The 14,820-nt window shown below is 37.3% G+C and overlaps 1 protein-coding gene across 3 annotated transcripts in view; it reads right to left on the bottom strand.

The window, feature by feature from the left end:
• Nucleotides 1-1,674: 1,674 nt before the first annotated feature.
• SNURF (SNRPN upstream open reading frame) overlaps nucleotides 1,675-14,820 on the bottom strand; it is a 141,391-nt gene continuing 128,245 nt past the window's right edge. For 2 of the 3 annotated variants that reach the window (XM_076004831.1, XM_076004832.1), the window contains 3 exons: nucleotides 8,675-8,770; nucleotides 4,457-4,581; nucleotides 1,675-1,824 (listed from right to left, as the gene is read on the bottom strand). In XM_076004831.1, coding sequence (XP_075860946.1) covers nucleotides 1,757-1,824; nucleotides 4,457-4,581; nucleotides 8,675-8,770 — 289 coding nt within the window. In that variant the 3' untranslated portion in view covers nucleotides 1,675-1,756. The remainder of the gene's footprint in view (nucleotides 1,825-4,456; nucleotides 4,582-8,674; nucleotides 8,771-14,820) is intronic. The other variant, XM_012760012.2, reaches the window with a different exon arrangement.

Here is a 14,820-nt window from a genome sequence, read left to right as displayed (position 1 = left end):
GTTTGAGCCCAGGAGTTCGAGGTTGCTATGAGGTAGGCCGATGCCACGCCACTCTAGCCTAGGCAACAGAAAACAGAGTGAGACTCTGTCTCAAAAGAAAAAAAAAAAAAACCTGCCACTGGAGCACAAATGCAGTCACAGACCACAAGTAAATAAATGAACATGGTTGTGTTCCAATAACATTTTATTTACAAAACAAGTATTGGACCAATTATTCTATCAATCCCTGCTCTAAAGAAATCCTAGTTAACTAGTACTATTTAGATAGAACTAGCAATTGAGACTAGAATAAATCATAATTTAAATATAAGAAATTCAGATGATCCTACTTACAGATCATAATTTATAATCTAAATAATGCTGTACTTAAAGTTTTAATACTTTGAACTGAATTGAGAAGCCAAACATTTCTGGGTTAAAAAAAGAAACAAATATGCACATCTATTCATTAACAAATGCCCTTACTCTGGGGGAACAAGCTGGAGACAATTATCAGTTTTCATTGTCCACTTTGCAACCAAGTCCATGCAATTACTAGAGAAAGCTGAGTATAAAGGGAGTATTTCTCAGAAAATTTCTGTCTTTCTTCTTAGATTTAAACTCAAAATGGTGACCTAATTAATTCAAGTTAAAATGTGGTAATATTTCAAGAACAGAAATAAAGAAAATCTATAAGATAACTCATCCATAAAACCTCTTCCTCTCTTATTTTCTAAAAAAGTATATAATAAACCTTTAAGAATTAGGGCATTATAATCTTAAAATTAAAAAAGGAAAAATCATGGAAAAACACGAATACTAAATCAAAATAAACTCTGCACTGACTTTTTCCTAAAAAATGAAAGCAATCAACATAAAAAGACAGACTAAATAAATCTACACCACATTGAAAAATTATGGATAGTATCTTTATTACATTCCTGATTTAAATGGAAATACATTGGTCAAACAGAAAAGTGAGAAAAAGACAAAATAATAAAAAGGAATTAGTAAATAAGCATAAGAAATATTTAGATTTTCTAACACTCACTGCTAATGAATGTGATGTATATTTATAATTCAGTATGCATAAATCATATTCTAATTGAAATAACAAATGTTGGTAAAGTGTATTATAATCAGCACATTATTTTTTGAAGGCAATGAAAACTAATACAATACTCTGCAATTCAATTTAGAAAATGTATTTTGAATCCATTTACTTTCACGCATGCATACCTAAGAAAATTATCTTGCCAAATGTTTTTGTTCTTTTTTTTTAATTTTGGCATATTATGGGGGTACAGATTTTAAGGTTTCAATAAATGCCCATTTGTTTTATGCAAAACTATTCGCTGAATCTTTGTTCAAACTACCAGCTAAAAAAAAAATCAAGTCTCCCACAAAGGCAACATTCTCTACCACAATATTCAACATCATAATGAAATTTTTTATATCATATAAAAGTGAAAATCAATGTAAAATATGAATAGAACTACCTAAGATGCATGAACTACAAAATTTGTACACAATATAGAAACATGGCAAAAGTGTCAGGGCAGGAATGCAATGTGCTTATTGCATGAAACTTTTAAGGATAAAGAATGTAATGTGCCCCAGATAATTAAGTAAGCCCAAACACCCTATTCTATAATGGTTTCTTTATTTTTGATCATTACTTCATCAGCTCTAACCTGCTTTTTGCTTGGAATCAGCTTCTTTGCTGTTCCAGTACTGCTTTAACCACCTCTTGGTGTCTCAGCTAAAAATGCCTGTCTCAGTTCAGCCTGGAAATCCACCACAGGTGCTTGCTGCTGCTGAGAACGCCTCGGGTACAAATGACACCTAGGACAAGAGCACAATATATACAAATGATAAATAGACATTTGTGTACATAGGCAGCCTGATGAAAGAAAATGAAGAGACTCTTACATTTAGGAAGATCCTCCTTTAGGACCAGAGTATGTCATCACCTTATGTGGAAACAATAAACAAAACAGGAGTCCTTGTACACAGAGACACAAGGAACTAGTGGACATTTACCATTTCCAAATAACTAAAAACCCAAGAGCCCTTAGCCCTATAGAAACATTATCAGTATCATATACACTCACTCACTTTCCAAATATCCTATGTGAAACAATCCTTTCTCCTTTGGGATTAGGGAAGGGATTTGCTAAAGCTTTTTCAATGATATGTTAAAGGCTGTCATTCATACTGATCTCCTGAAAAATAACTACCTAAACAAGGAACTTCCAGGGCCAAGGCTGTTTAAGGAGATTGAAACCATGTAACCAATCAACTATTAGTAACAGAGAATTCAAGAGAAAAGCCCTCAACATATACCTATGAATCAGTAATCTGGATGTAAAATCTGACCATGAACGTGAAGAGATAAAGGAAACTGCATTTACTTGGTGGGGAGGGGAGGTATCACTAACAGTTCTGCCCTATTGATAAATAAGGACTTGGAAATGGGACCTTTTTCTGCAATAATTCAAAAACACTTTTACTATGCTTTTATATAATAAAGAATTAATCTAGCTGGCCTCTGTCTCTGGTTCCTAGAATGTAATCAGTAAATACTCAGAATTTACCAAGTGATAGGAGTGCCTTAGTTATTCAAGGTAGGTCCCTAGGATCACAGCTGAATTTATGCTAATGAGATGACTCAGAATAGCCTACAAAAACTACAGAAGACTACAGAGTAAAGGCTTAGGGCTCTCAGCCAGATCTCCTGAGAAGGGATGGGAGCTAGATGAATTCAATCACATGGCCAATGATTCAATCATGTCTACATAATGAAACCAGAACAAAAACCCTGGACATCCAAAGTTCTGGTGAGTTTCTTAGTTGGTGATAGCCACTGATGTGAAGGTAATGCATGCGAGGACAGGGACACTTGGAACCCTCCCAGACCTTGCTTTATGAGTCTGTTCATTTGTATCCTTTATAATAAAACTAACGAGTAGGAACGGGCACAGTGGCTCACACCTGTAATCCTAGCACTCTGGGAGGCTGAGGTGGGAGTATCGCTCAAGGTCAGGAGTTTGAAACCAGCCTGAGCAAGAGCAAAACCCAGTCTCTAAGAAAACAGAAAGAAATTAATAGACCAACTAAAAACATATATAAAAAATTAGCTGGGCATGGTGGTGCATCCCTGTAATCCCAGCTACTCAGGAGGCTAAAGCAGAAGGATCGCCTGAGCCCAAGAGTTTGAGGTTGCTGAGTGAGGCTGATGCCACGACACTCTAGCCTGGACAAAAGAGTGAGACACGGTCTCAAAAAAAAACTAATAAGTATAAGCACTTTCTTGAGTTCTGTGAGTCATTTTAACAAATTAGAAAACCTAAGAAGGTCACAGGAACCCCAGAATCTATAACCAGCTAGTCAGAAGTGGGTGGCCTGGGAATAATGGAGCTTGCATTATCTTATGGGGAGACTACATACTTAATCTGTGAAATCTGCACTAACTCCAGGTAGTTAGCATCAGAATTGCATTACACATACCTTTATATCTTCACACTCCTTAATGAAAAATAAAATCTTAGTTGGGACATTCTCCATTTTAACCTCTTTGTTAGCGAACTGCAACTGTTTCTAATCTATAAAATCCTAAAAAGTGCTTCAAACAAAAAATCTTCTTGGCCGGGCGCGGTGGCTCACGCCTGTAATCCTAGCACTCTGGGAGGCCGAGGTGGGCAGATTGCTCAAGGTCAGGAGTTCGAAATCAGCCTGAGCAAGAGCTAGACCCCATCTCTACTATAAATAGAAAGAAATTAATTGGCCAACTAATATATATAGAAAAAATTAGCGGGGCATGGTGGCACATGTCTGTAGTCCCAGTTACTCCGGAGGCTGAGGCAGAAGGATTGCTTGAGGCCAGGAGTTTGAGGTTGCTGTGAACTAGGCTGACTCCACGGCACTCATTCTAGCCGGGGCAACAAAGCGAGACTCTGTCTCAAAACAAAAAAAAAAATCTTCTTGAAATTTATCTTAATAGAATTTCCTATTGCAGTGTCCTTCTTGGGTTTAACCTGCAACCCAACAGAAGACTAAGAAAAGACTGAGAAAATAAGATGCACCGTATACAGAATTTAATAAATAAAATGCAGAATGTTGATTTGGAAACACATTTGAAAGTGTGCAAAAAATAAATTAAGAAGACTCTACAGACCAATTTTCTAATTTCCCTTCAAATCCACAATACATCAAAAAACACGGGTGACATCCAGCCATCAATTCCAAGAGTAGAAAAAAAAATCAATGAAAAAAATCAATAAATAAGCCAGGTGCAGTGGCTCATGCCTGTAATCCTATCACTCTGGGAGGCCAAGGCGGGAGGATCACTCAAGGTCAGGAGTTCAAAACCAGCCTGAGCAAGACCGAGACCCTGTCTCCACTAAGAAACAGAAAGAAATTAATTGGTCAACTAAAAATATATAGAAAAAAATTAGCCGGGCATGGTGGCACATGCCTGTAGTCCCAGCTACTCGGGAGGCTGAGGCAGAAGGATTGCTTGAGAGCCCAGGAGTTTGAGGTTGCTGTGAGCTAGGCTGATGCCATGGCACTCCAGCCGGGGCAACAGAGTAAGACTCTGTCCTAAAAAAAAAAAAAAGTCAATAAATAAATGAATTTCTATTAATATTCATTGTTGGTTTGTAGAATATTTTGCTTGCATCTCATGTTGACTTTTATTTAATTTTGCTTTGAATTTTCTGGAGAGAGTATTAATAATAATCCTTTATTTATCTTTAGGGCCAGTACTATCCACACAACTCCTCCAGTAAGACTGACTCCCAGTACTTATGGTTTGGGAGAAGGTGGAAGATGAATAGATAAACATTAAACACTCACAGTAAAACATAAATAATGTAACTAGTAAGTATCCTAATTTTGAGAGTTCTGAGCACATGAACCATGTGGCAGGGCCTATCAATCCTGCTTACCTGTGTCTATAATGCACCTTCTCTCAAAATGAAGAAGCATGTGGGGAAATTATCCTATATCCCTAACTCAACAGTCCCCTCAGATCCTTCCTCCAATTCAAGACCTTGGTATTTATATACAATGTATATATAGTGGAGGTCAGAAAAATTCAATGTATTTATTCTTCAAAAGTATCTAAATGTTTCCACAGATACGGACAAGACAGACACCTAAAGAAGGCTTACCTCATCCCAAAACAAGATGAGGATGACATCACCTGTTGTTTTTAGTCCACACTGATGCTGTATAGGATGAAAGCTCTTAAAAAAAACATGATAAACATGATAGAAACTTCACCCACTAACACGGTCTTCCCCTGAGAGACCATACCCCAACCCTACCTCCACCACTAGCTCTCAAAACTCTGGGAATACCAATGGCACTTTTAAAAACCTTGGAGCTGGAAGTGATGACTCATGGAAAGCTGAAATAGGAGGGTGGCTTGAGCCCAGGAGTTGGCGGTTAGAGCTATGATAGGGCCACTGCACTCCAGCCTTGGCAACAAACCAAGACCTTGTCTCAAAAAATTTAATAAATTAATTAAATTAAAACCTTGGAGTTACAAAAGACTCAAAGGAAAAAAAGATATTATAATACCATATCAAGTAAAATACATAACAAAATAGCATATTATAAAAAACAAATTATATTACCCAAAATATCTATAAAGTACTTATCAATAAAACATATAAACAAATGATATAAATAAAACATTTATAAAATGTCCCTTTCAAAGCAATTCTGAAAATGTAATTAATAACACCAAGAGTTTACAAAGAAAAACTAAATAGGAAAAAATCTTTACCCCCATCAGTAATTTAAAATATGCCAGTATTTTACAATTTTTAACATATAAAATGAGCATATAAAAAACAAGACTAGAAATGCTACCCATTTTACAATGAGGAAAAAATGTTAAACATGCAAAAGTGAAATAAAATAATTAGTATCAACAAACTGCAATTTCAAAGTAACCATTCTTATCTTCATTAATAGCCGAGAAATGCAAACAAACTAAATATCCGATAGCGAGCTAATGATTAAAATAATTGTTATTATAATACCCATATTTTATAATCTGTAAAATAATGTAAAATTATATGCAGTAATATGGAAATATCCCCCATATCACATATTGTTACAATGCATACAGCATACAGCACAGTGTCATATATGTAAACAAATCTCAAATATTTCACACCTCCTTCCTTCTTCTCTCCCCCTACCAGACACAGACACACATACACACAAACACACAGGAGAAAGCATAGTACAAATCTGAAAAGACAGAGACCAAAGTACTTAGGAATGACATCTGGAGAAGAAAAGGGAATTAATTGATGGTAGCTTCAAGAAGAGATTAACTTTTTATTTAAAAATATGTGTTTTGGCCGGGCGTAGTAGCTCACACCTGTAATCCTAGCACTCTGGGAGGCTGAGGTGGGAGGATTGCTCAAGGTTGGGAGTTCGAAACCAGCCTGAGCGAGACCCCCCCTCTCTACTAAAGATAGAAAGAAATTAATTGACCAACTAAAAATATATATACCAAAAAAAAATTAGCCGGGCATGGTGGCCCATGCCTGTAGTCCCTACTACTCGGGAGGCTGAGGCAGTAGGATCATTTGAGCCTAGGAGATTGAGGTTGCTGTGAGCTAGGCTGATGTCATGGCACTCACTCTAGCCTGAGCAACAAAGTGAGACTCTGTCTCAAAAAAAAAAAAAAGTGTTTTACAAGAGATTATAGTCAATCATTGTTAATACTTGTATGTTTTTTTAAATAACGGAAGGAAAGAAAAAAAATGCCACCCACTTACTGATTCTGTCAAAATTTTAGTGACAATGAAAAAATACCAAAGATTCAATGTGTACTCAATATGTATTATGTCATTAAAAATGTTTGATCTAGCAATAGCACTATTAGGCATCTACCTAAAAGAGCAAAAGACATTCCATAATAAAGATATCTTGGCCGGGCTCTGTGGCTCACGCCTGTAATCCTAGCTCTTGGGAGGCCGAGGCGGGCGGATTGCTCAAGGTCAGGAGTTCAAAACCAGCCTGAGCAAGAGCGAGACCCCGTCTCTACTATAAATAGAAAGAAATTAATTGGCCAACTGATATATATATATAAAAAAAAAAAAAATTAGCCGGCCATGGTGGCGCATGCCTGTAGTCCCAGCTACCCGGGAGGCTGAGGCAGGAGGATCGCTCGAGCCCAGGAGTTTGAGGTTGCTGTGAGCTAGGCTGACGCCACGGCACTCACTCTAGCCTGGGCAACAAAGCGAGACTCTGTCTCAAAAAAAAAAAAAAAAAAAGATATCTTCACCCAAATGTTTATGGCAGCACAATTCACTATTGCAGGGATGTGGAAACAACCTAAGTACCCGTCAATTCATGAGTGGATTATTATATTTTGGTATATGTATACAATGGAATATTACTCAATTATAAGAAATGACAGTGATCTAGCACCTCTTGCATTTTCCTGGATTGAGCTTGAGCCCATTATCCGAAGTGAGGTAAGATCAGAAGAATAAGCTCCACTTGTACTCTCCTTCAAATTGGTACTGACTGATTAACACTACGCTGTTCACATGGTAGTAATATTCTGAAGGGATGGAGAGTTGGGGGGGTAAACTCACAACTACAGGACACTGTGAGTATTGTGGCAGGGAAGGGCATGCCTCTAACCTCCACTAGGGAGAGGCAATGTTATAAAATGTAACCAAAATGTCTATACCCTCATAATACCCTGAAATTAAAAAAAAAGTTCATATATTTTTAATTAAAATTGCCCTTCTAGAAACCTAAATTAAAATATTTGTGTCCGTGTAAGTCTATTTCCACATATCTATAATCCTGGGTGACAAGTGTACATCTCCTAAATAGAGAGGAAAAACTACATATACTTTAAATTTTTAACTGGATAAATGTACTAACCAAAAATAAAATCCTAAATATTTTAGAGCAAGAATGAATATGTATGGCCGGGCTTGGTGGCTTGTGCCTGTAATCCTAGCACCCTGGGAGGCCAAGGCGGGAGGATCGCCCAAGGTCAGGAGTTCAAAACCAGCCTGTGCAACAGAGACCCCGTCTCTACTATAAATAGAAACAAACTAATTGGCCAACTAAAAAAAATATATAGAAAAAAGTAGCCAGGCATGATGGCACATGCCTATAGTCCCAGCTACTCAGGAGGCTGAGGCAGGATTGCTTGAGCCCAGGAGTTTGAGGTTGCTGTGAACTAGGCTGATGCCACAGCACTCTAGCCTGGGCAACAGAGTAAGACTCTGTCTCAAAAAAAAAAAAAAAAAGAATAAATATGTAAATTAATATTATTTCAATGCACAGAACATTGTGCAAGCATACAAAGTGATTTAATTTTTTTATTACAGTGGGACTCAACAAAGTGATTTAATAATAGCAAAAATAACTTAAGTATGTATATGTTGAAGAATACAGAATTTTATAAAGATAAAAACTCACACATGTATGTGAAAAAAGACAAAAATACTAATATTTTAAGAGTTTGAAATACATTAGAACAACACAAACAAGGATGTCATTGTTTTTTTCCTGCGTGTTTTTTATTATATACATGTGCTCTTCAATTAAGTCCATTTTAATCACTTTACTGCATGATACTTTGTCCCAACTGAAACAGGTTTCTGACCTGAACTGGCTGGTCCTCAACCCAAACTGTACTCACTCTTGGTTGCTCAGTGAAGCTGTCCTTCTGCGTTTGACTTGGACTTCCACCTCTGGCACGTGCTGTTCTGTAGTCCGTCTCAGGTGTAAGCGATCCCTGAAACAGAAAGATTTGGTTATAGACTTTATCAATATATGAAACAACTATCTTTATCTTCCAGTCTGGATCTATGCTACAACCATTTTTTCCTTTTAAGAGAACTTTATCAGTATATGAAACAACTATCTGTTTAAAGGTTATATTTATATTTAATATAATGCTTTTTTAAAAGTATCCACAATCTTTTTGGGGGGAGAGGGGGAAATGGGCATTTATTGAAACCTTAAAATCTGTACCCCCATAATATGCCAAAAATAAAAAAAATAAAAAAAATAAAAAAAATAAAAAAAAATAAAAAAATAAAATAAAAGTATCCACAATCTAATTAAAACAAATTATAATTAAAACATTAGAAGATCTTTATCTTTCAGTCTGGATCTATGCTACAACCATTTTTTCCTAAGAGCCCATCACAGATACATACATACACACACAAACACATACACAACATACCACCACTGCCTACTCACACCTCACACTTCCCCCTAAAAATAGCAAAGCTGATTCTAAAAATGATTTCAGAAAATATTTTTTTAGAATATAATAGAGATCCTTTTGTACAGATTGATAGAGCATAAAGTTTAAATTATAAAATATCTACTTTAAAAACCTCGTGAAAATGCTGCTTTCTTATAATTTCCAAAAGAAAAATAATATAAGGACTGTTTTAGGTAAAAAGCTATCAACTTAGCAAAAACATATATTAATACACACACATACAAGTACATACACACAAACACACACAAACCCACCAGGTCATCATCTGCAGAACACCTAACAAAATGGCTGCTCAAGGGAACTGAGCATGAACCACCCCCCACCACTTGCGCTGGCCATGTTAGAGTCTGCAGAAACCACTTAAACCTACAATTTAAAAATACTAAGTCAGAAAGAAGAAAAAGCCTTTCAGAAAAGTGATGAAAATAATATCTCAAAGGTAGAAATAAAAGGACACATTCCAAAAGCTAATTCTTTGAACCCTAGCTATTTTAAAGCCATGTTAAATTAAGACTGGTAAAATAGCTTACTAATAATCCACAGTTGCTTTATTCCTTTAAGAATTTAAATGTTCTAATCAAGTCATATAAAATGATTTAAAAATCAAATATATATTAAATTTATTAATGATAAAATTTTATACATTGTTATTGTTTTTGTGACCTTTGATAAGGCAATGGTCTCTTAAATACAACACCTAAAGTATAAGTAGTGTAAGAAATAAATTGATAAGCTGGATCTCATCAAAAGTAAAAACAAAAGTCTTTGCTCCAAAAGACACTAAGGAAGTAAAGACAACTAGCAGAATAGGAGAAAATATTTGCAAACCATATAGTCTTTTTTTTTTTGAAACACAGTCTCACTTTGTTGCCCAGGCTAGAGTGAGTGCCATGGTGTCAGCCTAGCTCACAGCAACCTCAAACTCCTGGGCTCAAGCAATCCTTCTGCCTCAGCCTCCTGAGTAGCTGAGACTACAGGCATGCACCACCATGCCCGGCTAATTTCTTCTGTATACTTTAGTTGGCCGATTAATTTCTTTCTATTTATAGTAGAGATGGGGTCTTGCTCTTGCTCAGGCTGGTTTTTAATCCTGACCCCGAGCAATCCCACCCGCCTAGGCCTCCTAGAGTGATAGGATTACAGGTGTGAGCCACCACGCCTGGCCCAAAACAAAGTAACTACAAAAAGAGGAAGAAGAAAGAAACTTTCGGAGGTGATAAGTTTATGTCACTTACTATAATGGTTGCAAAGGTCTATACTTCTAATACAATTTGTAACATTAAGTATATACAGCTTTTTGTATGTAAATCATACCTCAATAAGTTTATTTTAAAGTCTTGTATTTAAAATATGTAAAGAACTCTTATAATTTAACAATAAAAAGACAATACCTATTTTTTTTTTTGAGACAGAGTCTCGCTTGTTGCCCAGGCTAGAGTGAGTGCCATGTTGTCAGCCTAGCTCACAGCAACCTCAAACTCCTGGTCTCAAGCAATCCTACTGTCTCAGCCTCCCAAGTAGCTGGGACTATAGGCATGCACCATCATGTCCGGCTAATTTTTTCTATATATATTAGTTGGCCAATTAATATCTTTCTATTTACAGTAGAGATGGGGTCTCTCTCTTGCTCAGGCTGGTTTCGAACTCCTGACCTTGAGCAATCTGCCCACCTCGGCCTTCCAGAGTGCTAGGATTATAGGCATGAGCCACCACACCTGGCCAGACAATACCTATTTTTAAAATGGGTAAAGGAATACCCAGTTCTCCAAACATACAAATGGCCAGACAGCACATGAAAAGATGCTCAATATCATTAGTCATTAGAGAAATACAAATCAAAACCACAGCAAGATACTACCTGACACCACAGAAGTTGGGGAGGATGTGGACAAATTGCTAGTGGAAATGTAAAATGGTATAGCTTCTAGCACTTCCTAAAAATTTAACACATGACACAGCAACTCCACTCCCAGATGGAGTGATATTAAAATACATAAACTTGTACATGTCCCTAAAAACATTATTCATAATTCCCAAAAAGTAGAAATAACTCAAATGTCTATTAACTGATGAATATATAAAATAAGTTGTAGTATGGTATATCCACACAAAGAAAAGTCATTCAGACATAAAAAGAAATGAAGTACTGATTCGTGCTACAACATAATGGTAAAAACATAAATATAGTTGATAATATAATAATAATTTAATATAATAAAAGGAGCTATCAAGATCATAATTAATCTAATATTGCATAATTGCAAACACTACCAAAAAAATCCTCAGTTCCTTTACTCCTTCAGCAGCAGCAGCTCAGGACGAAAGGTCAGAGTAAAGAAAACAGTCATCATAAAAAATTATTAGTTCAATTTTCTGAATGTACTTGTTTTTAAACTACATATAAAAAACATCTATGAGCCTTTTCATCAAAATATTGAAGTTTCCCAAATGTTCTTGATACATTCACATACCCACACTTATTTATAATCTTACTAGCTGCATTCCTTACCCAGAGACCAACATTTCAGGAAATTAAGCATTTAAGGGGAAAAATTTAGTTAATATGTATACAACATTAATTTTTTGCTCTAATATCACTTTTATGAAAAGATATAATAACCTCAGAATATACTAAAAGCAGAAAACAATGGAATACTACAGTTTTATTCCTAACTGCCTCACTTTCTATAAAGTAATATGCTTTACATCAAAAACCAACTTAATAAAAATTCAACTAATATGTTAGGAATTAAATTTAAAAAAAAACAAAGTTAACATAAAATACTGCCAGTCTACACTCCCCAAAACGTAAGAAAAATTAGTGCCTCCTAAATAAAACCTGGGAAGAATCACCAAAAATAGAATTCTGAATGGGTGCAATGGCTCATGCCGGTAATCCTAGCATTTTGGGAGTAGGCCAAGGTAGGAGGACTGCTCAAAGCCAGGAGTTCGAGCCCAGCCTGAGCAATATAGTGAGACCCTGACCTTGCCTCCTAAAAAAAATTAGCCAGGCATGATGGAGTATGTCAGTCAACTACCTTAACCAGTAACAACTTTCATTCACTTTCAGGCTCTGGGCCACAAAGTAGAGGAGAGAGATAGGACCAATGATAGTCCTATAGGGAGCAAAGAAGATTTTTAAAAACCTCACCATCTCAAGTTGTGTAAAGAGCAGCACTCATAACATGCTTACTTCAAGGATTCTTCCAAATAGCTACATGAACAGAGTGCAGTGACAAATATAAGAAATTAATTTACTTAGAAAGCTTTAACATCTTAAAAGTGAGATTTGTTGGAACACTTTAAAAAATTACTCATTAGTAAAAGGAAGAGAATAAGAAAGAAATAAAGATGCAAAATAATCATAAGTGCGGGAAATATTTCAGCGATGAAGCAGTTGTCAGAATAGGGCAATCAAGATAATGCAAAATAAATTATGTGAATACACTCAAACCAGATACCACCCTAAGGGAACAACAGAAAAGTCCTTCCTTCCTTGCTTTAAGTCATAGGAAAAGCTTACACTCCCCATTTTCAAAAAGCCCTAATACTGAGCCAGTTCACAGGGTAGAACAGAGACCCTGAAACTTCATGAGGCGTTTCCAAAGGGATCGGCCATATTGGAATCCTGAGCCTGAGTGAAAATCCACAAAATGGCGGACCAGGATAAATGATCAGCTTGCAAATAGCCAAATAATCAGAAATTAAACCAAAATATATTTGAAGCAGTATCTTCATACAAGCAGGGATGAAAATGGGTAAGTGATAAACATCACACTAAATCCCAGACTCCCTTCATTTTTAAAACTACACAGAAAGAGACAATTCCAGAACAAAGTTTTTAAAGCTTCTTAAATTTACCTTTTCATTAATTACAACTCAGCACAACCAGACATAATGGTTACAAGGGAAAAATGTAAAAATAAAAAGGCAAACATTAAAATCCTGCAAAGGGAAACAAAATCCTTAACGTAAAATGCTTAGGAAAAAAAGTACTGTAATACAGAAATTCAACTACTTCACTCACTATCCTTTCTCACCAAGTTTTCATAATAGCTACAACTTTATAAATGATCACAAGCATTAACTTAAAAATTCAACTAAAAGTAGTAGCTCCGACCCCAGCCCAATAGGATTCTCCCCACATTTTGATTATCTTTTCTTCTCTTTATTAGACAAATGCAAATTACTGCTTTCAGCTCCTGAAAGTCCAGCAAGGTCCAGTGTTTCACACATCCCTTCACCATGGCAGGATGGTAACCTGATCCCCTCACCCCTTGTTTAAGTAAAGTATCTATGGTGTGGACCTGAATGGAATATCCTAAGATTAAGAAGGATAACTGGCTCTCAATGGTGACGTAAATGTTAATTGATCAAATCTACAAAGTGAGAAAGAAAGGCAACAGGAAGAAGACTTAAATAACAGGTTACTGAGTCCATTCTAAAAATGGAGAATTAGATTATGCACAAAACAACCAAGGAGGAATCTAGAAAAACAAAAATGTAGGATTTTCTAGAGAATCAGAAAACAAATTTAAACTCTCTACCAGTGATGGAGGCTGCCTGAAACAATACAGCAGGTCCTGAGGTGGCTGCGCATTTGTTCAACTCCACACCCCCACCACTCCAGTCCACTGCAGAACTGAAAAGCGCAGCGCAGCTGCCATCCCCAAAAGCAGGGGCTGTACAAATCTCTGGCGGCTGTCTCATTCCGCTCCTATCCTCCACTGTGGAAATATGGGGAGCGGGCAGCTGCCAAGCCGGCTCCGCAAAGCCTGCGCCAACCCATCTCCTTCCCTACTACCCTGCCCCCCTCCACAGCGCCACATCCGGAAAGGAGCAGCTGCTGTAGCAGCCAGGTGAAGGGATGGCTGCCATCTCTTCCAGGCAGAGACTGCATAACCCCCCCCCCTCCCCGCTGGCCACCCTACCAGGGCCGGAGGCTGCTGTCACCCTGCTGCAGCTGCGCACCCAGTACCCTTCCCGACCCTGGCACTTTGGGGAGGGGGGCAACAACCCGCTCTACCCAGCCTCGTCTCTTCACTACCGCACCTTGGAGAGGGCGTGGCTCAAATTCTAACACTGCAGAAGCTTGGCAGACCAACACAGAGCCCCCTCCCCACCTGCAGCTTTGTGGGGAGGGGGCGAACACCCCCATACTGCCACGCTTGCGCAGACCTTTGCTGCTGCAGTGGCGGCCATCTTTGGGGTGCCGCACAATGGCTGTGACGCGGAATGGACCCCTGTACTAAACCCAGATAGCCTTCAAACGCCCGATTCCCAACTCAGGGGAAAACAATGGAAAACAAAAGGCCTCTCCACCATCACTTCGCATGTCAGTCAGGAGATCCATAAATTCAACACCTGCACATCATTTCCCTATCTTATACCATAGTGAGAAATCATAAAGGCATAGAAAATACAAAGAAACCAAATATTTACATTAATTCAATGTAGATATTGGACAGCTTAAAAAAAAAAAAAAGCACAATCACCACAAAAATGTAAACTGGACGCCCACCGCAGGTCAGAAAATTTAACGTTCTCAC

This window comes from Microcebus murinus, chromosome 7, assembly GCF_040939455.1.
Source record: "Microcebus murinus isolate Inina chromosome 7, M.murinus_Inina_mat1.0, whole genome shotgun sequence".
NCBI classification, from domain to species: Eukaryota; Metazoa; Chordata; class Mammalia; order Primates; family Cheirogaleidae; genus Microcebus; species Microcebus murinus.
This window is presented reverse-complemented; position numbering and strand designations above follow the sequence as displayed.